Source organism: Giraffa tippelskirchi, chromosome 2, assembly GCF_054371585.1.
Source record: "Giraffa tippelskirchi isolate mGirTip1 chromosome 2, T2T-mGirTip1v1.2.pri, whole genome shotgun sequence".
NCBI classification, from domain to species: domain Eukaryota; kingdom Metazoa; phylum Chordata; class Mammalia; order Artiodactyla; family Giraffidae; genus Giraffa; species Giraffa tippelskirchi.
In genome coordinates this window covers 229,703,141-229,730,179 of record NC_137276.1, presented here as the reverse complement: position 1 = coordinate 229,730,179, position 27,039 = coordinate 229,703,141, and the positions used below count along the sequence as shown (strand labels likewise).

The 27,039-nt window shown below is 49.0% G+C and overlaps 1 protein-coding gene across 7 annotated transcripts in view; it reads right to left on the bottom strand.

Moving 5' to 3' along the window:
• The window catches only part of DOP1B (DOP1 leucine zipper like protein B), a 129,180-nt gene that overhangs the window by 59,586 nt on the left and 42,555 nt on the right, over positions 1-27,039 (bottom strand). For 6 of the 7 annotated variants that reach the window (XR_014077699.1, XR_014077700.1, XM_081573051.1 and 3 more), the window contains 11 exons: positions 26,215-26,404; positions 23,707-23,805; positions 23,263-23,386; positions 20,968-21,077; positions 19,337-19,451; positions 14,211-14,331; positions 12,151-12,270; positions 9,693-9,795; positions 8,332-8,523; positions 5,071-5,728; positions 2,160-2,431 (listed from right to left, as the gene is read on the bottom strand). Coding sequence is in view for 5 of the 7 variants with exons in the window: in XM_081573051.1 (XP_081429177.1) it covers positions 2,160-2,431; positions 5,071-5,728; positions 8,332-8,523; positions 9,693-9,795; positions 12,151-12,270; positions 14,211-14,331; positions 19,337-19,451; positions 20,968-21,077; positions 23,263-23,386; positions 23,707-23,805; positions 26,215-26,404 (2,104 nt within the window). In the remaining 2 variants the exon portion in view is untranslated. The remainder of the gene's footprint in view (positions 1-2,159; positions 2,432-5,070; positions 5,729-8,331; positions 8,524-9,692; positions 9,796-12,150; positions 12,271-14,210; positions 14,332-19,336; positions 19,452-20,967; positions 21,078-23,262; positions 23,387-23,706; positions 23,806-26,214; positions 26,405-27,039) is intronic. The other variant, XM_081573054.1, reaches the window with a different exon arrangement.

Sequence of the window (27,039 nt, the reverse complement as noted above, 5' to 3'; positions counted from 1 at the left end):
ATTGTGTACTTGAAATGGGTGAATTATATCTAAATAATGCTGTTAACAAAACAAAAAAAGATGAACTTTCCTGGTGGTCCAGTGGCTAAGCCTCCACACGCCCAGTGCAAGGGGGCCCAGGTTTGATCCCTGGTCAGGGAAGTAGATCCTATATGCTGCAACTAAGACCTCGCACAGCTAAGTAAATTGAAAAAAAAAGGGGGAGGGGGGCAGAACCAAGCTGGAGATGACTTCAGCTACATGACTTGCTTGAGGAGGGTTCAACCCAATAGGTGAAAAGCCAGCTCATTTTCAAAAGCCGTTCCGAGGTCAGGCTGTTTACGAGAGAGTTTACATCCAGCACCTCGCATAGAGCACCGAGAATCTCTCTTCCTCAGTGTGTCCATGTCTGCAGGGCACTGCCGCCCCTCCTACCCTCAGGGGAAACGTGCTCCACCTACAGGCCCTGGTGGGTGATCCTGTCCCTGTCTACACCGCATGACCACTCCGCCCTGGCCTGGGTCACTGTTGTGGTTGACTGGACAGCAGAAGCCACCTGACCCAGGCGTGCCCCGCTGACTGCCTACTTAAGAGCCTTGACAGGCTAGTTCAGAACTGTGAAAAAGAGATGCCAGTGTCAGTAGCTCTGACAACCAAGCTTGAGGGTCCTGAGGCCAACTGAAGGTCAAGGGAGAAGCAGGTTAAGTCCTGGCTGGCAGAGAGACATGGAGAGTAAGCAGCCTTGGGCTCTGACAGCTCCCCATGTGAGACCCTTGAGAGCCAGCAGCATTCCACTCCTGCCCCTGGCCTTCCTGACGGGCTCCATCTTTATTATAAACCTCAGGTTTTTTTTTTTTTCCATGAGCTAGCTGGAATAGCTTTCAGCTTTTTGCAGTTGACTGAGCCCTATAATACTTTATTTTTGAGCCCTATAATACTTTATTTTCTTACTCTGTCCCCAAGAAAGATGGACAACAGCAGCTCGCCATCTTCAGCAACAATCTTTCTCACATTTGACAAGTACTAAGCTTACGTAAGAGGAAGAGATGGTTGGAGGGCATCACCGACTCAATGGACATGAATTAGAGCAAGCTCTTAGCAGAGACATTACTTTGCCAACAAAGGTCCATCTAGTCAAAGCTATGGTTTTTCCAGTAGTCGTGTATGGATGTAAGACTTGGACCATAAAGAAAGCTGAGCGCCAAAAAATTGATGCTTTTGAACTGGGGTGTGGGAGAAGACTCTTGAGAGTCCCTTGGACTGCAAGGAGATCCAACCAGTCCATCCTAAAGGACATCAGTCCTGGGTGTTCATTGGAAGGACTGATGTTGAAGCTGAAATTCCAATACTTTGGCCACCTGATGCAAAGAACTGACTGCCTGGAAAAGACCCTGATGCTGGGAAAGATTAAAGGCAGGAGAAGAAGGGGACGACAGAGGATGAGATGGTTGGATGGCATCACTGACTCAATGGACATGAGTTTGAGTAAACTCTGGGAGTTGGCGATGGACAGGGAGGCCTGGCGTGCTGCAGTCCATAGGGTCACAGAGTCGGACATGACAGAGCAACTGAAGTTTTCCTTGAAGCTAAATAATCTCAAAGCCTCAAATCTCACAAAGTGGGACAGAGTTTCTTTTTCTGTGTATTTAGATAAGTTAGCAAGTCTTACTTATGGAGTCCAGTCAGCCTAAATCTGAACAAAATATTACAGAACACTTGCTGCAGGGCCAGAAACTGCCAGGAGCTGGGGTTAGAGACAGACAAAGCAGGCCCAGGTCTGGGCCACCCTCTCTGGCTGCTACCCAAGGCAGCATATTCTTTGTCACCACCAACAAACCTTAGGCCTTCCCAGGTGGCGCAGTGGTAAAGAATCTGCCTGTTAATGCTGGAGATGCAAGACACAACAGGTTCGATCCCTGGGTTGGGAAGATCCCCTGGAGAAGGAAATGGTAACCCATTATAGTATTCTTGCCTGGAGAATTCCATGGACAGAGGAGCCTGGGTGGGCTACAGACCATGGGGTCGCAAAGAGTCAGACATGACTGAGCAACTAAATGCATACACGCACACACACACACATCCACCCACCGCACCCCCAAAACCTCAGGGACAGCTTCAAAGAAAGAGTCTGGGAAGGAGGTTTCAGGGTCCCCAGCCTTCCTCTTCCCAGTGGGAAATACCTGATAGAAGTCCGTTTTCTCTGCAATGACTTTCAGTATTCCTGGAGCGATGGGAGGAACCGTCACCATCTGCAGCTTGCCAAAGAACGGGTTGTGTCCGGAGCTTTTGTAGCGTTTCATCTTGTCTTCAATGACAAGGGCGAGGGACTGGGAGTGGTTGATCACTTCGAGCAGAGTGGAGATGGCCACGTTCTGGAGGTAGCAGTCAGTCACACAGCAGCAGATGGTCATCAGGGACTTCAGCCAAGGTGGAAAACTGGAATCGCCCGCTCCTGAAGGGAAGCCAACCAAAAAGACGGAGACAGAAACCTCTCGAGACTGGCTCAGCAGCCTGTGGACTCTAAGAGCTTCAGATCCGGGAGGCCACCTGCACAGCAGTGTGATAACCTTCTGGTGGTGACACGATCCACTGTCCCCATTCAGGGCCAGGGGACTGATGAGACCAAAGTCATGTGCTAACAGACTGTTCTAGTTCTGCAAACGTTACTCCTGGGGCTTTGAGATGACTCAAAACACGTTTCTCTCGTTTAAAAATTTTGTAAATGGGACTTTCCTGGTGGTCCAGTGGTTGAGAATCTGCCTGCCAGGGCAGGGGACACGGGTTGGATCCCTGGTCTGGGAAGATCCCACACGCCTTGAGGCAACTAAACCTGCACCCTACAACTGAAGCCTTCACGCCCTAGAGCCTGTGCTCTGCAACAAGAGACGCCACCGCAATGAGAAGCCTGCAGGCCACAACGAGAGTAGCCCCTGCTCGCTGCGACTAGAGAAAGCCCTAGCACAGCAATGAAGGGCCCATGCACCACAACACAGACCCAGTACAGCCACACACACACACACAAAACGTAAATACAATAAAAGTTCCATTAAAATACACGTAAAATTTACATATAGTAAAAGTTACATTTGTTGCTGCAGAGCTTGAAACGAGTTTTCAAAGTTCTCTTGGTGGCAGAGCGCATGGCATTAGCTTTACAAGAGGCTAAAAATATACTCAAGATATCAATTCTAAATGCCTTTCTTCCAAGTACACTGTCATCTGCAGCTCAGGAGTCAAGAGACACATTGCATGGGACGTTTAATAAAGGTGATGATGAGAGGGGAAATCTTCACCCTCAGCTCCTACCAACTTAATCACTCAGCTTCTTTTATACCTTCCCCTTGATCCTTTTTTCTTTGAAGTGTTCACTGCCTGCAATGGACTCAACTGCATGTGCCCAAAATTCACATGTGAACACCCCAACCCCCCAGGGTAACAGTATTTGGGGGGGGTGACCTATGGGGGTGACTGGGTCTAGATGAGGTCCTGAAGGGTGGCCGACATGATGGGACTGGAGCCCTTTTTAGAAGAGGCACCAGAGATCCCCTACACACCCCACACACGTCCCAGGATGTGAACGCATGGTGAGAAGGCGGCAGTCTGTAACGCAGGGAAGAGCTCTCACCAGACGCTGACTATGCTGGCACCCTGCTCTCGAGCTTCTAGGCCCAGAACCGTGAAAAAATCCATTGCTGTGGTTTAAGTGCCCCCCCTCCCCTCCAGCCTATGGTATTTTGTTACGGCAGCCCAGGCTTAACGTGCTGCCGGTTGCAGGTTGAACCGCATCCTCACAGAAATTCTTATGTTGAAGTTTATAAACCCGTAGGACCTCAGGATGACCCTCTTGGGAAACTGGTCGCAGACGTAATTAGTTAAAATGAGGCCCATGTGGAGACGAGTGGGTGGGCCTCTAATCCAATATAAGGGGTCCCCTGAGTGCATGCGTGCTAAGTCACTTCAGTCGTGTCTGACTCTTTGCAACTCTAGGGACTGTAGTCCGCCAGGCTCCTCTGTCCATGGGATTCTCCAGGCAAGAAGACTAGAGTGGCCGGCCATACCCTTCTCCAAGGGAATCTTTCTGACCCAGGGATCGAACCCGTGTTTCCTAAGTCTCCTGCATTGGCAGGTGAGTTCTTTACCACTAGCGCCACCTGGGAAGCCCAATGGGTACCTTACCGAAGGGAAATTGGGACACAGACACGTACACGGGAAGAATGCCATGGAAAGATGAGGGCTGGGCTCCCAAAGGCTTGGGAACCACCAGAGGCTGGAGGAGAGGCTGGAACACATCCTTCCGAAGCACCTTCAGAGGGAGCGCGGCCCTGCCAACCCGCTGACCTCAGACGTCTGGCCTCCAGACCGTGAGACAACACATTTCTGTGGTTTAAGCCACTTAGTGGGTGGTACTTTGTTATGGGAGCCCTCGCACGCTAACACGTGAAGCTTTAGTAACAGGTCTCACGAAACAGTCTATGTACTGACTAGGATGAGGCTCCTTTTATGTCTTAGAGCTTTTAACAGGCTGTGCTGGGTACCCGAAGGTTAAAAAATATAGACCCAGGGACTTCCTTGGCATTCCAGGGGTTAAGACTCTGCGCTTCCATTGCAGGGAGCGTGGGTTCAATACCTGGTCAGGGAGCTAAGATCTCACATGCCGTGTAGTGTAGTGTTAGTCGCTCAGTCGTGCCCAACTCTTTGCGATCCCATGGACTGTGACCCGCCAGCCTCCTCCTGTCCACGGGGATTCTCCAGGCAAGACTACTGGAGTGGATTGCCATTCCCTTCTCCAGAGGATCGTCCCAACCTAGGGATCGAACTCGCATCTCTTGCATTGGAGGCAGATTCTTTACCATCTGCGCTACATACAGGGAAGATCCCACATGCCATGGGGTGCAGCCAAAAAAAAAAAAAATGGAATTGTAAAGATACAGACGGAGCTTCATTAGGTTCCCGTCTGGTGAAGACAAATCCAAACCGTACATGGTAACTACAAACCAAGGAAGGAAAATAGGGCTGGGTAGACAGCTCCCTCTTGGTCGCTGTGAAGTTTTAACTCATCTATAACCCACAGGGGCCCGGGGCGCCCCTCACCGGGAGGCTGGAAAAGGATCTCACAGAGCTGCTCCATCTCCTCCTCGGACAGGTACACAGGGAAGGTGGTGCAGTCCAGCAGCAGGTGGCAGGCGGCCGCGAAGGCCTCCCGGACGCTCTCCCGGGAGCCTCCCAGGTCGAGGACCACCTGGTCCACAGCCCACTCCTCGTCCTTCTTGCGGCCAGGGCTGCGGGGCTGGGGTGAGGGCGGCTCCGCGCTCCTGGCCTTGAAGGGGGACCCTCGGGCCGTGAAGAGGTCGGAGAGCATCTGCTTGAACTGGGGTACGCCGCCCAGGGCCCGGGCCTCCCACGAGCCCTTCCCGCCCTCATCCCGCCGGCCCGCGGGCTCCTCCGCCGACTTGGCGTCTTCCCCGGATGCCGTCAGCTGCGCCCCGAAAACGTTCTTGTGGGCGAAGTTGCCGATCAGCTCCTGGATGCAAAGGAACGTCCTCTGCATGCTCCCGCCCTTCTTCCAGACGTCGTCTTTGTCCGGGGAAACCCGGGGGACCCGCAAATGCTCTGAGAGCTCCGGCGACGAGGCGCTCAGCCCGATGCCGCTGTCTTCCGATTTCAGCGGGGGAAACGGTGCGTCTTCGTCGCCCGGGGGCACGGCGTCTGTGTCGGAAATCACTCCGGTGTTTTCACCTCTGACCGGACTCTGCGAAAAAAAAAAAGGAAGCTTGTATCATGGATCTCGTAAGACTGAGGGGTTCAAACATCAAGTGAATCAGGCTATGAATGCATCCTCCCTGTTTTTCGAGACCACAGTTTTCTACGCCAAGAGGATCTCCATGTGTATCATGAGAGAGCCCTCTTCATACTATTTACTTAGACCCTTCAGAATCCAAAAAGGTTATTTAAGAACAGTTTCTGCCAGCAGGGACCTCCTGTATAGCACAGGGAACGCTGCTCAGTGTTACGTGGCAGCCTGGATGGGAGGGGAGTTTGGGGGAGAAAGGACGCACGTGTATGTACAGCTGAGTCACTCTGTCGTGCACCTGAAACTATCACAACAGTGTTCGTCGGCTATCCTCCAATCCTCCAATATGGGCTTCCCAGGTGGCGCTAGTGGTCAAGAATCTGCCTGCCAGTGCAGGAGACGTGGGTTCGATCCCTGGGTTGGGAAGATCCCCTGGAGGAGAAAATGGCACCTCCCTCCAGTATCCTTGCCTGGAGAATTCTGTGGGCAGAGGAGCCTGGTGGGCAACAAACAGTCCATGGGGTCACAAAGAGTCAGACACGACTGAGCAACTGAGCACCATACTCCAACATGAAATAGCCAAATTTTAAGAAAGCAAAATGAAATGAAAAAAAAAAAAAAGTTTCTGACATTTAAGAATATGAATGAGGAAATTGGGCAGAGCATAAAATACAGGCATAAAGGAATGAAATAAGAGGAGACAGCAAGAACAAAGTGTTAACCACATACATGACTCACATACATGCACACACACGTGTACATACATTCTGTGGCTTTTTCAGAAGCATGACATTTCAATCAATCAACTTCTTATATACTGTTACTCAGGGAATACTACATTAAACTGAAAACTTTTCAGCACCTGACCCACTCTCTGGGGAAGAATGAGACAGTGTTATGCAAATATTTGGAAACACTGTTATTTACATTTGTATACAACACATGCTTATACTTTACAGCTTACATCCTTTTGAGGATTTTTCCAACAGTTGTAACAGCTAGGGGAAAAAAAACTAGCTTTGAGAGTGAAGGAAGAACCGGTGGTAACTAGTCTGCAAACTGAGCTTCAAGCCCCATGGGCAGCCCACCTGCCTTCCCAGCTCTAACCAACATGCATGGCTCTCCTTTCAGGAAAAGGAAAAAGGTGAAGTAGCTCAGTCATGTCCGACTCTTTGCGACCCCATGGACTGTAGCCTACCAGGCTCCTCCGTCCACGGAATTTTCTAGGCAAGAGAGTACTGGAGTGGGTTGCCATTTCCTCCTCCAGGGGATCGAACCCGGGTCTCCCACATTGCAGGCAGACACTTTACCCTCCGAGCCACCAGGGAAGCCACCCTCCTTTCAGGAAGGCTTTCCTTTTTTAGCCTGTTCCTGTTTGCCACTGCACCGAATGGCTCTCAAGGGCAGAACTTTCAAATCCCTAAACAAAGCAGAAAATAAAAAACAATTCAAAGGCCATGGGCCTCAAACTGCTCGTGGAACCGTATTGATAGTCTTTTTGGAGGACAATTTGGCAGCATCTCTTCACATTAAGAAATGGGCTTGATTCCCATTTCTAGGAACTGATTCCTCAAAGACACTGTCAGACCTGAGAGCAGGTTGTATGAAGATGTTGACAGCAGCACCATAGCAGTGAAAATCTAGAAATAACTGGAAAACAAACAAACAAACCTCGATAGGGGAGTGGTTGAAAAAACTGTAAAGCCATACCATAGACTCTCATGCAGAAATGAGAAACCAGCAAGATAACTCTGTCTGTAAACAGATACAGATGCTTTCCGAGGAGTGCTTGGATGAAAACCGAAGCAAATCAGAGAAATAATGTCTGTTATGGGTTGAATTATGTTCCCTAAAAAAAAAAATGCTGAAGCCCTAACACCAGTATTTGTGACCGTGATCTTGTTTGGAATTAGGGTCCTTGCAGATGACCGAGTGCAGTGAGGTCATTAGGGCGGGTCCTAATCCAGTGGTGTCCTTATAAAAAGGAGAAATCTGGACACACACATATGCACATGGGGAAGATATGTGAAGGGGGAGGCTGAGATTGGGGTGGCAGGTCTACAAGTCAAGGAACGCCAGGAACACCAGAAGACAGGTGCAATGCACGGAACAGACACTCCCTCACAGCCTAGAAGGAAGCAACCTGCTGACACCTTAGCCTCGGACATCTGGCCTCCAGAGCTGTGAGACAGGAACTTTCTGCTGTTCTGTCACCCAGCATGGCACTTTGTTACTGCAGTCCCTGGGACTACTATCTCACTTGTACTTAAAAAAAAAAAAAAGAAAGCAAAATTCCTCATATACAAACATTCACATAGAAAAGTCGAGATGGTGAGCTGTGTGTAATCATTAGCTTAGTGGTGGGCTTCAGCAGAAAGACAGCAGGGCAGAGGGTGAAATGAATGGGATTACTTCAACACTCCAAGCTTTCATGAAGTGTATGAGGGTCTTAGAAGCATGTTTTGGATATTACCGATATGTCTTCTAGTCTTTATTCCTATCCAGGGAGGCCCAAGGGCCCATCAGCCTGGAAAACCACGTCGGCTCCTCCCAGCACGTACCAAGCTCCCACTCGTGGGCTCTGTATCCAGGTACGAAGGCGGCATTTGGACCTTGCTGAGCACTTTGAAACAGGTCCTCAGGGCATGCGTGAGTTCGGGTAAGCTCAGCATCTCCATCTCCTCGGCCAGAGGCTGCAGCAGGCAGCCAAGCATCTGTGGGAGGTACTGGGTTTGCACCTCTGAGTAAAGTTCCTGTGAAACACAGACGTGGGTTTAACTCGTGTGTGATCAGCAGAAAGCAGCGCCTTGGAAAACGCAAGCGTTTTTTGAGGGTAAGTTTGTTCCACGTTTGTTTCCAAGTCGGAAAACAAAATAGTATTTCTTCTTGATGTAAATAAATTAATGGACATTCTTTCTTTCCTTTCAGGTGGCTTCCCTCTTTCTAGTAGAAAATGACTGCCACATTCATTTCTCTATTAAGGGAATCTGTTTCCTTGGAGAAAATTAGCCAAGGATGCAACTTTAAGAAATACGTTTACTTTCTGGGACTTCCCTGGGGGGTCCAGTGCTTCCAAGTGTAGGGGGTGAGGGTTTGATCTCTGGTCAGAGAACCAAGATGCCGCGGAGGTGGGACCAAAATTTTTTTTTTTAAATTAAAAAAAGGAAATAACATTCCTTCTCTGGTAGCTCAGATAGTAAAGAATCCACCTGCAATGTGGGAGACCTGTGTTCGATCCCTGGGTGGGGAAGATCCCCTGGAGAAGGGAATGGCTACCCACTCCAGCATTCTTGCCTGGAGAATCCCATGCACAGAGGAGCCTGGCAGGCTATAGGCCACGGGGTCGCAAAGAGTCAGACGTGACTGAGTGACTTTCACTCTATCTATCTATTTATCACGATACTCATTCCTAAATAACTGCTGTCCAGGGATGCCACCCAGCTCCTTATCTGGTCTCTGTAACTTCAGCTCAACCCACTTACCACTGGCTGAAGCGTTATAACCCCTTATATCACAAGAGCCTAAAAGATATGAGATCACATTCAGCTACATCTTCCATGCTGAAACAAACATTAAAAGTGCTATGTGTCTATTTACAACCACTTCTTCAGTAAGATGGTAGGGGGCGGGGGGGTGGTTTAGTCACTAAGTCGTGTCTGACTCTTTGCGACCCCAGGGACTGTAGCCCGCCAGGCTCCTCTGTCCATAGGGATTCTCCAGGCAAGAATACTGGAGTGGGTTGCCATTCTCTTCTTGAGAGGATCTTTCTGACCCAGATCTCCTGCATTGCAGGTAGATTCTTTACAGACTGAGCTACACAAGGGAAGCCCCTCGGTAAGATGAGGTTTAGAAAAAGACCAACACCACTAAGAATGTATACGACAGCCAGCACAGAGCCATCTCTTGAGAGCAAAGGACCTACCAGGGGTATCACGTCCAGAAGGAATGCGAGGAGGGTGCAGAGCTCTGAGACCGTCGGGGAAGGGCCGATCCTTCTCCCAACAGCGGGACTCCGCTTCACGGGTCTGCGTGAGCCACAGGAAAGAAAAACCACTCTCTTGTAATACTGTCAAGCAATTCCTATGATTTCCAATAAAGTAATTGATTCCATTTCAACCACAGTGAAAGACAGCTTCTGTAGTTCTAATAATTCGGCCTTGATGCCGAAAACGATCTGACACAGAGAAGCGTCAGTAAGTCTTGAATCCGATTATCTCCGAAACAGGTTGACTCTGACCTGAACTTTATCATAGCAGCTGAGGGTGGTCCATGCCCTCATGGGATTCCATACCCAGCTGATCTCAAGCTGTCAACAGCAACAATTCCAGGTCCCCAGCCCCAAACCAAACGTGTGTTCCCAGGGAAGAAGCCTGGCTACAGAACGCAGGACAGCTGTTCGACTTGCTGTGGGAGCAACCGGAAATAGCGCCCCCATCCCCTCCCACCCCGTGTCATCCCCATGAGCTTAGAATCCCTCAGCTCCCAGAGAGAACTGCAACTCCACTGGGGAACTCTATTGGTAGCTGCTTATCTTATTCTCAAACTCAACACTTCCTTTTCAATAAGTAGGCAACTGGATGCTTAAGTTAAAAAGTCAATATATTGATTCTCAAAACAGTAAATTTTGGATTCATCTTGCTATCACAGTACAGTTTGACCTGAGTTAATTTTCTTCACTGTAAATGATCGCTTAGGTATCTCAGTGTTTATCTGGGTAAGAAATGGAAGGAGTGCATTCACTACGTCCAGGAGATTCTGCTCCTAGGTGCCTATTCTAAAGAGACCCCCACGTCTGCATATAGAGACAGGATCAGTGTGGTCAGCAGAGGACTACCTGCAGCGATGAAAAGACTGAAACTGGCTTATTCACATGCTGGACGACTGCATCCAAGGTGAACAGACTAGGTGTGTGTGTTACCACACAGATAAATCTCCAGAAGGCTCTGACCCGCACCTCCCAACCAAACACACACGGGTGAAAAGTTATATACAATTTGATACCATTGACGAAAAACTTGAAGAGGCAAAACAGACTGTATCATTTCTGGATACTTGTTTTTATACTGGATACTGGATACTTTTTTTATATTTGTTATAAGAGCACAGACATCACTGGGACAGACATGAACTTCAGGACAGTGATTAAAGCTGGGATGAAAGGAGGCAAGGTGCTGGGAAGGTAAGGGGTTAGCTCTGTCTGGGTGGTAACATTTTATTCCTTTAAAAAAAAAAAAAGATGTGGAAACCAAAGGTCAAATACTGTCCACGATTTTAGCAATGGGTTCAAGTGTGTCTGACATTATTTCCCATCTTTTCCTGCACCTGAAATGTCTCACAGTTAATTCTCTTTTTTAAAGCAAGTATTCCTCGTAACTCTGAAATGGAACTAAGCTGGCCAAAATACAGTCCGGTCTCAGTATAACATGGCTTTGCTGTCACCCATGGATCCAATTACAAGTAATTTATCGCAGATTGGCGTGCCTGCTGGGCGTGGCACCAGAGGCGGCAGAGGACACGGCAGGAGCCGTGGGACATCAGGCAGGCAGGCCTGGTTCCAGTCTCAGCTGCTGCTGATCTGCTGTGCTGTCACACGGGACCCGTTACGTCTCTGATCCTCTGGCTCTCTTACATGAAGGATGTGCCTGCTTCTCCTGGGGGTGTGTGGAGGTGACTGCCTGAGACAAACGTTTGTAAGTTATGCTTTGATTACGGCTGCGGGTACCGAAGACAGTGTGACAGCGTAGGACGTTCCAAAGGAGGCGACAGGAATTAAGTTTTACAGCGTGAATCACAGGACAGAATTGGGTCTGAAAGGTTACACCCGTCCTCCTTTACAGGGAAAATCTCCCTGGAAAGGGCCCCAAGGGAAAGCTTGCAGTCCCAAGCTGGCCACTGCCCCACAGTTTGGAGTCAGTGCAATCCACCAGACTGAAAAGTGACAGGAAAGCTGATTAAAGCAGCTCAGAACATAAGTGCTTTCATCTGAACAGTTATACACTGATTTCCGTAAGAATTTAAGATGACTGATGATTTCAAAAACACTCTCTCCAGTCCCTGGGCCACAAAACCAGCTTGTTGAATAGCTCAGGCCTCTAAGGGCAGAGTGGGAGGAAATCAGATTAGACTGACGCCAACCAGAAAATGCATGGGTTTGTTTCTAAAGTTTGACTTTAATAAGGAAGCATGAGCATCATGTGAACCGTCTCAATGGCAACGTTCTTAATTCTATTATGAGTTTAAGTGAATCCAGTCATGTACTCAGCAGAGATCATCCCAGTGTTAGCCATTGAGTATAACCTGACCACAATGAGCAGCTATGAAAAACCATGACAGCCTCAATTCCTTCCCACATGTTTACAGAGCCTGAACTGGAGGCTTACCTAAAACAGTCCTCAAAACACCTTGTCATGTAATCCCAGAGGAAGTCTGAGCTCAGGGACGTGATCAGCAAATTCACTGTTTTAACAATCTCAGAGGCGTTTCTGTTTTCTTTTATTGCACTGTAAAAGAAGAGGGATACTTATATCTATGAAAAATCCTGTGCTATGGTAATACCACGTCTGAAAAACACAAATTCATTGTACCATTCATTCACCTGGGGTGCAGTGTGTGAATAAACCCGTTTCAATCTTTTATGACTTATTTCTGGAGAGGCTGACAAACTTGGTCATAGATAAAATATTACTGTTCTTATATAGGGAAGATAAAGTATGTGCCATCCTAAATAGTATTTATACTGATACATTCCCTCAGAAGTGAGCTTAAGAGCTACTGAAAAAAGAATGTGAGCTTAAGTCCAACTTAAGCTTAAGTCCAACTATTGGTCATTACATACTCTACTGGTAAAATAACATAGTACAGCCATTTAGGAGAGAAATTTGGCTAAGATTTAAATGCCCATCTTCTATAACTCAGGGAATTTATTCTAGGGACTTATGCTATAGAAATCCTTGTACAAGCATACAGAGATGTACACAGAAGGGTATTATGAGAACGTCATTATAAAATATTGAAAAAATGGAAACCACCCAAAAGTCACTAAGAGATTGACCAGTTAGTCAGGATTTCTTAAGTAAGTGACAGCTCCTTACTAAGGACTCTAAGGCCACCATTATCCTCCACAGGAGAAGACTGTAGAGCCAGTCATAACCTGCATTAAAAACAATAAACAGGCAACTGAACAGTTACTGTAGCTTCAGCTTAAAAACAAAAGATAGGCACCTATATACTTATGCATTGAAAGTATGGAATGTTGTATGTTTTCCTCAGAAGGGCAGAGGGATTATGGATGGTATCTTTTTTCCTCAATACTTTCAAATATTGGTACATTCTACCATGAACATGTATCACTTTCATATTCAGGAAAACAGTAAACTCCTCTCGTTCCGTGAGGAAAAAAACAAACACGAAAGACTCTTGGTATACTTACAGTTAATAACCAGAAAAATCTAATAGATTTCAATTTTCAGTACTTCATGTGTGTGCACTCAGTCGTGTCTGACCCTTCACGACCCCATGGACTGTAGCCCGCCAGGTTCCTCTGTCCCTGGAATTCTCCAGGCAAGAATACTGGAGTGGGTTGCCATGCCCGCCTCCAGGGGATCTTCCCCACTCAGACACTGAACCTGCGTCTCCTGCATTGGCAGGCAGGTTCTTCACCACTGAGCCACCTGGCAAGTCCTAAATTTTCAGTATACCAATGCCAAGTCAGGGAAAAAGGAAATTACATTAAGAATAAAAGAAAAAGGAAGAGGTAGGAGACAGGGGTTCAATTCCTGGGTCAGGAAGATCCCCTGGAGGAGGGCTCGGCCACCCACTCCAGTATTCTTGCCTGGAGAACCCCATGGACAGAGGAGCCTGGCGGGCTGCAGTCCGTGGGGTCGCATGGAGTCGGACACGACAGAAGCGACTTAGCACGCACACTACCTTGAAAAGAACAAAAACAGGACAAGACGTAGGGCTGACGTATGACACACACTGCGTAAGTGATGGTCTGCTTGTCTGCTGTCTCCCCAACCCCACTCGCTGTGCCTTCGGGTCCTGGAGCGCGAGCCCCTGGGGACCCCCCCTTGCCCTCTGACTTGTCTCCTGGAGACTCGCACCCACCAGCCCCGCTTCCTGCCTGCCCTCCTCCTGGTAACTCACACTTGTACACTAGACCCAGCTGCCTCTGTTGAGCAACGTTTCACACTCTATCAAAAATACAGTCTGTATTTCCCAGGCTGGGGCAGAGACAAGCTCAAACTCCTTGTAACCTTCTCAGTCATCAACAGGGAAAAGCTGATTCAGGTCGACTGATTTAAGAGCAAAGGTTATCTTAAGGTGTGGCTTGACCTGCTACATCTCCACTGTCAGGAGCACATCACCATTTATGGCAAAGAGGAAAAAAAGTGCATCATTAGGGAGGGAGGAAGAGTGAATTTGGAAGCCACACCCCTACCTTATCACTGAATTTCCACTCTGAGTGTAGCTAAGTTTAAGATCAGAGCCAAGAGCATCTCTGCAGTAAGAGTAAAAGGCCCGGATGACTTCGAGAAACAAATTCTCAACAACTTGAGGCCCTGCAATTAAAAATAAAATGGCCAGACAAACAAATAAATGAATGAATAAGAAACAAAATATCAATATTTTTTTTAAAATCCATTTTAAACCAATAAATGACAAATGTGTGAAATATATCATGAGTAATTCTATATACACAGACAATTTATATAGTCTTAAATGTATAGAAACTTAACTTTGGTTGTGAAAATCACAACTTTAGTTGGGGGAATAACATCCGTGAAGACAGTCACCATTTTTGTTGTTGTTCAGCCGCTCAGTCATGTCTGACTCTTTGTGACCCCATGGACTGCAGCACCCCAGGCTACCCTGTCCTTCACTATCTCCCAGAGCTTGCTCAAACTTATGTGCATCGAGTTGATGATGCCAAACAACCATCTCATCCTCTGTCATCCCCTTCTCCTCCTGCCCTCAATCTTTCCCAGCATCGGGGTCTTTTCCAATGAGTCACCACTTCGTGTCAGGTGGCCCAAGTATTGGAGCTTCAGCATCAGATCTTCCCATGAATATCCAGGGTTGATTTCCCTTAGGATTGACTGGTTTGATCTTGCCGTCCAACGGAACATTTTTGTAGGACTTACTATGTGCTGGCCACTATTCTGAGCATTCTGTAACTATTAACTTATATAACCCTTACAACAGCCAAAGAACCAGGTATGTAATGAGGTATGCTGTCCTGATTATGGATGAGGCGACTGAGGCTGAGTAACTAGCCTAGGTGGATTCTCCCAGGTGGAGGCAGGGGATGAATATTAAGAGCACAGAAAGTGCCCGGCCAGAGACAGTCCCTCTACATAAACACCAACAGAGCAGGGCAATTTCCTATTCTGAATACTTTTAATGATGAGCTAGAATGACACCAGAGAAATAATCACCAACCCAGAAAAGCTTAAGATGGCACAAGAGAACTGGACCCTGCCGGACAGGCAGGTGGAAAGCGGCTGGACATGTCTGCTCCTAGAGCACCAACCAGCAGGCCTCATGGAAGGGGATGCCTTCCCACCCTTGTAATCAGAGGAATGAACACGGCTCCAGGCAGAGAAAACAGAAGCTCTGTCAACAAAGAATAAGCAAATAATCTAATCTCTTAACGCTTCCAAAGACAAAGGCTCCCTTTTCACAATAAGCCCCAGGTTTTATCTACAGGGTAAAACTGTGTGTGTGCTCAGTCTTATTGGGTCTTTGTGACCCCCTGGACTGTAGCCTGCCAGGCTCCTCTGACCATGGAATTTTCCAGGCAAGAATACTGGAGTGGGTTGCCATTTCCTACTCCAGGGGATCTGCCCAACCCAAATGGTTTTTACTAGTGAAGGAAAGCTTGTGGTTGATAGTCAAGGAAAAGAAATGAGGAACTGGCTAAAGCCTGGTAGCCAAAGCACAGATAAGACTGACCGTTCTATGCCTTCCAGTCTACATTATCAATCCACTCCTTTGCCCTTCAAGTGTGCCTTTCAATAGAAAACTAAATTATCAGAGAGACAAATTTGACTTCAGTGATGGGGCAGAAGCCCATCATTCACCCCACTCCAGAAAATACAACCTGGAGCCCAAGTTAGTTCAACACTCACTTGACCCAGCTGAAGGTCTTGACATAAAACATCCATCTCCAAGGCTGGAGCCTGGAGACATACAAGCCTCATGCTTTGAATTTGGTCAGGAGCAACCAGAGCTGCACCTGTCATGCACCCAAGTTCATCTGTGTTACAGGAGTAACATCTCGGGGATGGGCCATCAGAAGGTCATCAAGTAAGGAGCAACGTCCTAACAAAGAGAGCTCAGGCTCTGCACTCAGACAGACTCCAGAGTTTCAGTCCCAGCTCCTCGGTGGGCCCTGGAAAATGACTCAGACTTGTTCCACCCTAGTCTCCATCTGCAGAATATGTATAGTCAGAAAAGTTACTCAGGGTTTTTGGAGGTATGACGTATGCATGGATGTATATTAATGATGTATGTGTTAGATGCTCAGTCATGTCCAACTCTTTGAGAGTTGGTCTGTAGCCTGCCAGGCTCCTCTGTCCATGGAATTCTTCAGGCAAGAACACTGGAGTGGGTAGCCATTCCCTTCTCCAGGGGATCTTCCAGACCGAGGGGTCAAACCTGGGTCTTCTGCATTGCAGGCAGATTCTTTACTGTCTGAGCCACCAGAGACGTATGGATATGAGAACTGGATCATAAAGAAAGCTGAATGCCAAAGAATTGATGCTTTTGAACTGTGGGGTTGGAGAAGACTCTTGAGAGTCCCTTGGATAGCTAGGAGATCAAACTAGTCCATCCTAAAGGAGATCAACCCTGACTACTCATTGGAAGGACTGATACTGAAGCTCTAATACTTCGGCTGCCTGATGCAAAGAGCCAACTCACTGGAAAAGACCCTGATGCTGGGAAAGATTGAAGGCAGGAGAAGGGGATGACAGAGGATGAGATGGTTGGATGGCGTCACTGACTCAATGGACATGAGTTTGAGCAAGCTCTGGGAGATAGTGAAGGACAGGGAAGCCTGGCGTGCTGCAGTTCATGGGGTGGCAAAGAGACACGACTTGGCGACTGAACAACAGCAACAAATATTAATGATGCACAAAATAATTGCCCCCCAAATGTCACTGTTACTATTAACAACAGCTAGGATGCATTAGGACTGCCGTCTCCCTTCTAACTTGACCAGAAGCCTTCTTTTCCCTTTATTTGCCTAGAGGTTAGCACCTCCCCTGCTGCATAGATGCCCCACGCACGTCTCTGAAAGCATCAAGGAAAGGTCTCCGTCCTGACGCCTGACGGAGAGGAACTTCACTAACACTCTCCACTCCTGTTCTCTGCAAACAGCATCCGAGCAACGGGCCGCCCTGCACGCTCAGAGGATGCCATCAAGACTGAATCCAGGGGAGGAGAAGGGCTTTCTTGGCCTGTGACACTGTTCAAGGCATGAGATGCTGATTTCTCTGAGTGAATGGACACTGGAGCAGTTTATTTTTAAAGCAAGGGGAAAGTATGTCATTTTCCTCGACTGACGCCCAGAGGACCACAGTGCGTAAAGGGGGGGCCTTCCCGACCCAGCGTCTAGTTTAACCTGAGGCCTGAGACAGATGGGCTCCAGGCGGGGCGTTTACAACCAGCCTCCTGTTTACATTTCTTGAGGAAAAGAGGCAGGTGGGCTGGAGGCTGGATATTTACCATCAGCCTCCTGTTTGCACTTCGAATAGGAATAATAACACCAATAGGGTAAAGAGCCAGGCTTCCTTCCGGTTTTAAGACACAGCTGTGGGCAGGGACAGAGGGGCTGAACTCCATTTGCGTAAAGGATCAAGAGTTCACGTATTTCCCCTCCTTGGGGCAAGGGAGACACTGCATAGGCACAGGAAGGCTTCTTGAGGGTCGAAAGAGGAGGAGCACCATCCCATAATATGTAATGCTAAGCCTTCCCACTGTTGGCCTTTGGGCTGGAATCCATATTGGGAGAAAGTTGCACACGCATATTGGGGGCGGTCCTCGGGCTCGTCGGGTGTGGGGAAACGAATCAGGTAACTGGCCAAAGGCAAACGAAGACCTGGAGGAACTGCCCTATACAGATGATTTAACCATCTCTCTACTGCGCTCCTCACTAGATGGGACGCCCACACCCTTTCTCTGCCTTACCGATGGGCCTCTTGTGTGCATGCTCAGTCGTGCCCGACTCTTTGCGACGCCCTGGACTGGGGCCCACCAGGCTCCTCTGTCCATGGGATTTCCCAGGCAAGAATACTGCAGTGGGTTGCCATTTCCCTCTCCAGTGGGTCTTCCCGACCCAGGGATGGAACCTGGGTCTCCTGCCTCTCCTGCACCGCAGGTGGCTTCTTTACCACTGAGCCATCAGGGAAGCCCTACCTCTGCCTTTCTTCCGTCTTAACTAAACATACTGTTTCTCTGCGTGCTCTCCTACTTGTTCTGAGTCTCTAATAATAAACTTTGTACCTGTTTTTACAGCCTTTGCTTCTTTGACAAATGCATTTTTCAATGGGGGTAAGGGCCGGTGGTGTTTTGCTTCTCGCCTCTAGCCCTTGCTGGACTAGCGGCCATGATTCCTGGCTTTCATCCAGGCTACCCAGGTTCAATTCATAAGCAGGCGTCTAAGATCTCACTTCAAGTTACCACTCGCTGCTGTCTCTCCGAAATCAGACCCTCCTTCACGTGACAGAGGAAAAGACTGAGGTCTACGCGGCAGAAGGAGCTTGTCTGGACTCTCAAGGCAAAGACGGAGGAGAGTCCCCTGTTTTCTTGAGAATACAACCAAAGCCATTTAACTGAAGATACGGTCTCGCAAAGTCAGTACTGTACTTGCCCTGCAGGCATGTGTGCCAATGCGCACAACAGCTCAAAGGTATTTTCCTAAAAGTTCAAGTAATTGTGCAAAACATTTAAGAAGACTCTGCCTGCAAGGTGAGAGACCCATGTTCTATCCCTGGGCTGGGAAGACCCCCTGGAGAAGGATATGGCACCCCACTCCAGCATTCTCGCCTGGAGAATCCCATGGACAGAGGAGTTGGTGGGCTACAGTCCTACGGAATGTGGGGTCACAGAGAGTTGGACACGAGACTAAAGCGACTTAGCGGCAGCAGCAAACAGTGAAAACTGGAGCAGAGAGCATGACTGAGGTCCCTCGAGATTATGAAATTCCAAAGATTAAACTGTATTCTAAACAATGGGGTGGCTTCCCTTGTAGCTCAGTCGGCAAAGAATCCGCGGGCAATGCAGGAGACCTGCCTTCAATGCCAGAGACCTGGGTTTGATTTGTGGGTTGGGAAGATCCCTTGGAGAAGGCAATGGCAACCCACTCCGGTATTCTTGCCTGGAGAATCCCATGGATGGAGGAGCCTGGCGGGCTGCAGTCCACGGGGTCGCCAGAGTCAGACCCGACTTGGCGACTGAACCACTACCAAACAGTGGGGTGACTGCATCTCACCCTCTCATCGTTAACCCCCTCAGCAGGGAATCCAACTTCGGCATGTGACAGCAGAGTGCGGCTCGTGTTACCTATTTCCGGCTTGTCGAGCAGACTGACGAGGACGCGGAAGGGCCTCAGGTACCCATGGTGGCGCTCCTCTACGTCGGTGTCAGGGAATTTCTGGTGCAGGATCTCAGCCAGACCCTGTTGTTGTTTTTTTTTAAAAAAAGCCACACATTAGGATATTATATACAGTATAGTGTTGATGGCCGGAGAAGGCAATGGCACCCCACTCCAGTACTCTTGCCTGGAAAAATCCCATGGACGGAGGAGCCTGGTAGGCTACAGTCCATGGGGTCGCTAAGAGTCGGACATGACTGAGCAACTTCACTTTCACTTTTCCCTTTCATGCACTGGAGAAGGAATGGCAACCCACTCCAGTATTCTTGCCTGGAGAATCCCAGGAATGGCGGAGCCTGGTGGGCTACCGTCTTTGGGGTCGCACAGAGTCGGACACGACTGAAGCGACTTAGCAGCAGCAGCAGCAGCAGTGTTCATGGCTTACGGTGAATGGTGTTGGATCCAGAATCGCCAAAGGAGAGGGTTTTGCTTTGGGACCAGAGACCCGGCTTCAGTCACTTAGAGCTTTGTGCGGCAAAAGTTTTATTACGGTGCAAAGCGGGCAGAGAAAGCTTCTGACGTAGACATCAGAACGGGGCGGGGTTCGAGTGGGGCTTCATATACTTTTTCAGTTGGTTACTAACAGTAGAAAGGTTTTACCAGACCCACTCCCACAACATCCCCCTTAAGATAACAGGATGAGTCAGAAGGCTCTTAAGGAGGAGAAACATGTCCTTGAGCAAGATACATTATTGCTATATAATCATTAGTATAGAGTTTAAGGAAAAACATACCCTTGAGCAAGATGAGTTGTTTTGTTGTATAATCATTAGCTCTGGGTTTAAAGAAAGTTAGTCTTAGAAGAAATAAATTGTTGTCATAACAACTCAGAGTTTAAGAAAAAAAAATGTCTTATATGACTAAGATGAAGGAATGTAGGAAAAAAAAAGTTTGCCCCTTTCTCCTTGAGGGCCCCAGATTCCTCATCAACCTACTTAAGAATCAGCCCTCTTGGTGTGACGTCCCAGGTTGTTCCAGTTGTTAAACACTGGGATATAAGTGAAAGCAGCCACGCAACATGAGAGGAGAACCTGTGGCCCTCCCTCCATACCATGGGTCTTGCATCCTCAGGCTCAATCATCCACAGATTGCAAACAGTTGTGGAAAAAAATTCCAGAAAGTTCCCAAAGGCAAAACTTGAGCTTGCCATGCATTAGCAACTACTTATGTAGGATTTACACTGTGTTCTACAACATATTTACATAGCACTTATGTCACAAATCACCTAGAGATGGTAGCACAAGTCATGTAGGATGAGTTAAGGCACACGAGAGGGCGAGCATGTTACGTGTGAACACCAGGCTGTGTCATATGTGAGGGACTTAAGCATCTGTGGGTTTTGGTGTCCACAGGGTGGGGTGGGGACAGGGCTGGAACCAGTCCCCGTGAATTCCAGGGGATGACCACACATGGACTTTTCCCAACCGCGTGTGAAGGAACGGGCCCCATGTCTCCTGTGAGGTCCCACAAGGAACCCCACTGAAGAACCACAATTAGAAAGGTCCTGATTGGGATCCCCTTTCCAGAAATGCTCCTTTACCTCAACTAAAAGATCCTTGGAGTATTTCTCAAAAAAATACACGGACTGGTCTTCATAAGCATTTGAGACTTCAGATTCGGGCACGATAGTATTTCCTTTAATATCTGAACCTATAAAAGAACAAGAACCATGAGATGTAAAGAAATCTACACGTTTAGAGTACATCTTATCGTGCAAAGGTCTTATGCTCTGTTATTTCAAAAAATAGAATGCCTCCAACAGAAAACCAAAATCAGATCCAGCGAAACCAAGTTCTGTATTTCTGACAGTGGTGTGCCAGGGATCAGACAGGCAGAATTCCATCTCAACAAGCCTCAGTTGAGTTTACCCCAAGAATTCATCCTGATTGTCTTCAACAAGTATGATTACAAGGATCAAACAGAATGACTATCATTTTTGAAAACTGGTGCTTACTTGTACAGCAGTATGGGAAATCAAGGTATTCTCATCTGTACGTCCTCATTTTGAGCCAGGGCTAAGTCTCTAGGGTCCTTAGGGCAAGGCACAGCATCTTTCTAAGCAGAGAGTCTGGACTCATGGGGTCATGGCTTATACAAGTGGAAGCTGTTACTGAGCTTGGGTCCCAGGTCTTCTCTACAGACAAGGTGTTGAGCCCCCCTGGAAGGGAGCTGTGCATTGGACAAAACCATCCTTTTAACAAAAAAATGTTTAAAAGAGCCTGTAAATATCCCTCTGGAAATCCTTCATAAGCTTCCGTGCTATGACTTCTGAAAGTTTTATAACTAGGAGAAGAAAGGGTTAAGAGGACTTTCTGACATTGATATGCTAGGTGGCACAGTGGTAAAGAATCCGCCTGCCAAGCAGGAGACGTGGGTTGGATTCCTGGGTTGGGAAGATCCCCTGGAGAAGGAAATGGCAACCCACTCCAGTATTCTTGCCTGGAGAATCCCATGGACAGGGGAGCCTGACGGGCTTCAGTCCATGGGGCTGCAAAGAGTTGGACATGACTGAGCAACTGAGCACCAGGAGGGTTAAAAAGAGAAAAAGCTGAGAAGCAGAGGCTTTCAGGCCAGTGAAAATCCTCCGTGTGACACGGTAATGGGAGACGCATATTATTACACCTCTGTCTAAAGCCACAGAACGCACAGCACAGAGTGTGAATGAACAGGGGGCTGTGGGTGAGGACGAGACGTGTTGGTGTAGGCCCCTCAACTGTGATAAACGTGCCGCTCCGGTGGGAGATGCTGGTTGTGGGGGAGGCCCACGTGCATTTCACGGAGGCGGGCTAGATGAGAACTCTCCATTCCTTCCTCTTAGTTTTGTTGTGACTCTAAAACTGCTCCAAAAAAATAAAGTCTTAAAAGTGAAGCTCTGGAGTCCTTTCACAATCACTCTGTACACCACCTTAGGGACAAGAACTTGGGAATCTGCAACATTCAGAAAGTGCTACCTTCTAGGCCCTGTGATCTCCTGAACTTGTCCGCATGAAGCCTTCCCACTGACAGTCAAGGGCTCTTTTCCTGCTGGTGCACAGAAACATGAACCAGGGTTCTCGCGTGCTCTCAAAGTCACCCAAAGAGAGGCAAAGTGTGAGTCTGACTCTTTGCGGCCCCATGGACTGTAGCCCGCCAGGCTCCTCTGTCCGCGGGATTCTCCAGGCAAGAACACTGGAGTGGGTTGCCATTCCCTTCTCCAGGAGAATCTTCCCAACCCAGGGATCAAACCCGGGTCTTCTGCATTGCAGAAAGATTCTTTACCAGCTGAGCCATCAAACAGTAAGTCATCCAAGTACCTCCCCAAACGCGTCAAAGCCACATATGTTCCCATCCAGACAAAACCTTCCTTGACCATATTCCCACGTTTCTGGGTTTTCTCACACACACCCTTATCCCATGAAACTTCTCCACAGCAACAGGCTTCTACCTGAATAAGGCCTAGCCACCATTACTTTTTGTTTTTTCAGGTTTCTTAAAATGGAATTCAGTTAACACTTTACAAGTCTCAGCACTCAGTTGCTCCGTCGTGTCCGACTCTTTGCAACCCCATGGACTACTGTAGCCTGCCAGGCTCCTCTGTCTGTGGGATTTCCCAGGCAAGAACACTGCAATGGGTTGACATTTCCTTCTTCAAAAGATCCTGTTACTTCCCTGTATTTTATGTACTGACTGCAAGATAAGCAAAGCTGCGGGCTAGACAGCAGAACTCTGCTGACCAGCTGACAGTTCAGTCTGCGTGCCATCTTCCCACACTGATGACATTCAGAAACGCATCACCAAGATTAGAACTTATTCCCCAAATCAGCACCTTCCCTCTGGCTCTCTAGTCCCTACGTACCAAGTAACCACGCGTAAAGCCTTCTGTTCAGAGACATATCCCGTCTCAGGAGGGTCTGAGTGGCAGCTGAGAGGATGCGCACGATGTCGGATCTGAGCAGGGGGATGGTACTCTCGTTGGAATCCTAGGAGAAGGATGGAGGAAACTTTGCTGCAAGGTGATGACACAGTAAATTGCTGGCCTTCTGACATGTGGATCCTCTTTACCAGCCTACCAAGCTTTAAAGAGGGGGTTCTCAGAAGGGGTGGGTTCTTCACACACTGCCCAGGGAGGAAGCTCCTCAGTTCTGCTATGGAAACACCACCCACACAGAAATGAGCTGAACGTGGACACTGGTCACTGAGCACCTGCCCTCCCCTCCTGACAAGACGGCTCGGGTCTGTCCCGCCTACCCCACGGCCTCGGGGAAGACCAGAACTGCCTGGAAGAACACAGATGGCTCACCAGACAGGTATAAAATGGGAAGAAGAACAGGACAATCTCCAGGTTATTTCTTTGCACCAGCACGTTTGAGTCCAACAGGGACGCACATAAGGACTTGATCTGCAAAGGACAAGATGCCGTGAACATTTCATGCCCAAGACATTGAACATCACTGGCAGCTATTCTTTTTAGGCGTAAAAATGAAAACAACTTTTCCTGGTCATCTTGAAACCACCATGTGAATGTCACGTGGAAGAGAACAACACAGTGTATATATGGGTAACTTGGTTCTAGTTCCAGACGCTGGGGGGGGGGGGGGCTCTGTGTCATGGGGAAGACCTTGCTACTCCATTTCAGAAGTGGAGGAGCTTGGACCAGATGGCCAGGCTCTAGGACCTCAGATCCTACAGTCCCAGAAAGAAACGTTTTTAGGTTCCAACAGGGACTTTCGACTATACTAAAACTCCAATGACATCCAGTCAAGTGGACTCCAAAGCAATTCAATATGGATTTTGAGGGTCCTTTCTGAGTACAAATAGATGTGCTACAGCTGCAGGATAGAGAACCAGCCATAAGAAGAGTTTTAACAAAAAGCTGTGAAAACCGGGAAGAGGAGAGGGCGAGACCTTTCATCTGAGGGAACAGCGAAGCTTTGTAGGGAAGCCGAGCTTGAAAGACAGGCAGGACAGATGCTGAGATGGGAGAGAAGAGACGGGCAGTCAGCGCGGGAAGAGGGAGGGACCAGCTCGAGCAAAGACGGCATCACAGACATGCCAGGCCAGGAGGGGCAGCGAGCTCTGGGGGCACAGACGGCTGAGAGGGGAGAGTCAGGCCTCTCGGCAGCCGGGAGCAGACTGGGAGCTCCTGAGGATGGACTTTATCTGCTGGCAGCAGGTAATTTTTCAAGCACAGAAAAGATCTAAGCAAAGCTATGCTTCAGCAAAGCGAAGTCTCGTAGCAACCAAAAAAGCACTGGATGGGAGAGGGAAGAGACAGGGAGAAACCAGTTAGAAAATTACATGGTGGTCCAGGAACAAGACCGAAGATGCAGAAGCAGGGAGGTGAAAACACAGGTGGCGACAAAGCAGCGCTGATGGGCAGGGGAGGACGGGGTGTATCTGTGAGGGTCTCCTCTGTCCTCAGCATCGGACGACGTCCCTTCATCACTCTTTCTCTCGGAGAGCCCCACAGGAAGACCTATTATTTCCACGGTGCAAAGAGGAATGGATTCAGAGGGGTAAGGAATCGCTGCCCGCTTTCTTAACGATGAAATCAGCTTTGAACATTTTCAGTTTGAAGCGAGGTCCACCACTAGGTGGCGACAGACTGCAGGCCATTAAACAAGTGTTAAGTTTGGGAGAACTGATTTGACTTGGCAGAATTAATGCTTTTGAACTGTGGTGTTGGAAAAGGCTCTTGAGAGTCCCTTGGACTGCAAAGAGATCCAACCAGTCCATCCTAAAGGAAATCGGTCCTGAATATTCACTGGAAGGGCTGATGCTGAAGCTGAAACTCCAATACTTTGGCCTCCTGATGCAAAGAACTGACTCACTGGAAAAGACCCTGATGCTGGGAAAGACTGAAGGCTGGAGGACAAGGGCATGACAGAGAATGAGATGGTTGGCTGGCATCACCGTCTTGATGGACATGAGTTTGAGCAAGCTCTGGGAGCTGGTGATGGACAAGGAAGCCTGGCGTGCTACAGTCCATGGGGTCGCAAAGAATCGGACATAACTGAGCGACTGAACTGAACTGAAGTTTGGAAGTGTTTCCCTGATAGCTCAGTTGGTCAAGAATCCGCCTGCAATGCAGGAGACCCCAGTTTGATTCCTGGTTCAGGCAGATCCGCTGGAGAAGGGATAGGCTACCCACTCCAGTATTCTTGGGCTTCCCTGGTAGCTCAGCTGGTAGAGAATCTGCCTGCAACGCGGGAGACCTGGGTTCAATCCCTGGGTTGGGAAGATCCCCTGGAGAATGGAGAGGCTACTCACTGCAGTATTGTGGCATGGAGAACTGGAGAAGTTTGGGGAGAAAAAGACAACAGATCTGAGAAATTCCCGGTTTTCAAGATCATGAGAAGACAGGTCACCTCCAGGGAAGGAGGCCTGGGGACAGACCCCTGAGGAACCTGGACAACCTAGGTGTGTGAGCAGCCGGAGGAGAGGCGAACATGCGGGAAGACGGTGGGAGCCGGAGGAGGAGCCTGTTTGCAGGCGGTGGCCAGCGGTCAGTGTGCCGGGGAGCGGGGTAGGGGCTGAAAGCACGGCTGCGGCTCAGCAGCAGACCCCCAGCTGGGGGCTCTCAGGAGCCGCTTGTATTACAGAAGCCGCGGGGTCTCCTGAAGGGCCCTGGTCAGGTGTGAGCAGCATGTGTGAACACACACGCGGTGATGCAGGTGTCAGAGACCCACGTCCCCATCGGGGCTGCACAGTGAGGCCGCCTCCTCGCCGGCCTGGTCTCTCGGAACACTTCCACTTTCCGCTGGGGCCCCCGCCCTCCACCGCCCCCTGCCAGGACTGGGGCACCCACCGTCAGCTGGTAGTCAGTCCCCAGCATGTACTTCTGCTCCCGGCCAGGCACGCCCCGGTTGATGTGGCCCACCACAAAGAGCGAGGCGGGCAGGCGGATGGATGGGCTGGCCAGGACACTCCCCCAGAGGGCGGCGTAGAAGACCTCCCTGCCAACCACCAGGGACAGCCTCAGGAGCAGCGCGTCTGTCCTAGGACGGGAGAGCATAGCGTCAGGGCGCTGCCTGCGGGCCAGGGAAACGCCGCCTTCCTCGTTCTGAGCTGCCGCTGGGTGCCCCTTCAGTGTCTGTCCGTCCGCCCACCGGCTGTCACTGAGTTTGCCAGGACAAACGTGTCACCAAGAGGGGCCGCGTCTTGGCCGAGGGGCAGCGTCTGACCGGTCGTGTCACCCTGGGGCACAGAGATCCGTCTCCACCTCTGGCCTCACCACAGATGTCACCGTGCTTGTGGGAGGCGGGCTCACTGCCCCAAGGAGAAGAGCAGACCGGCCTCCCTGTATAAAAGCACGAGGAGTTATTAATGTGCCGTAAAAACAAAATAAAACAAAAGGCTGACACGACTGATTAAAGAGCTAAGTAATGATAAAGACTTCCATAGTGGCTCAGATGGTAAAGAATCCGCCTGCAATGCAGGAAACCTGTGTTCAATCCCTGTGTTGGGAACATCCCCTGGAGAAGGAAATGGCAACCCACTCCAGTATTCTTGCCTGGAGAATCCCATGGACACAGGAGCCTGGTGGGCTACAAGTCCATAGGGTCACACAGAGTCAGACACGACTGAGCAACTATCACTCACTCACTCAATGATAAAGACATCCCTGACCTAA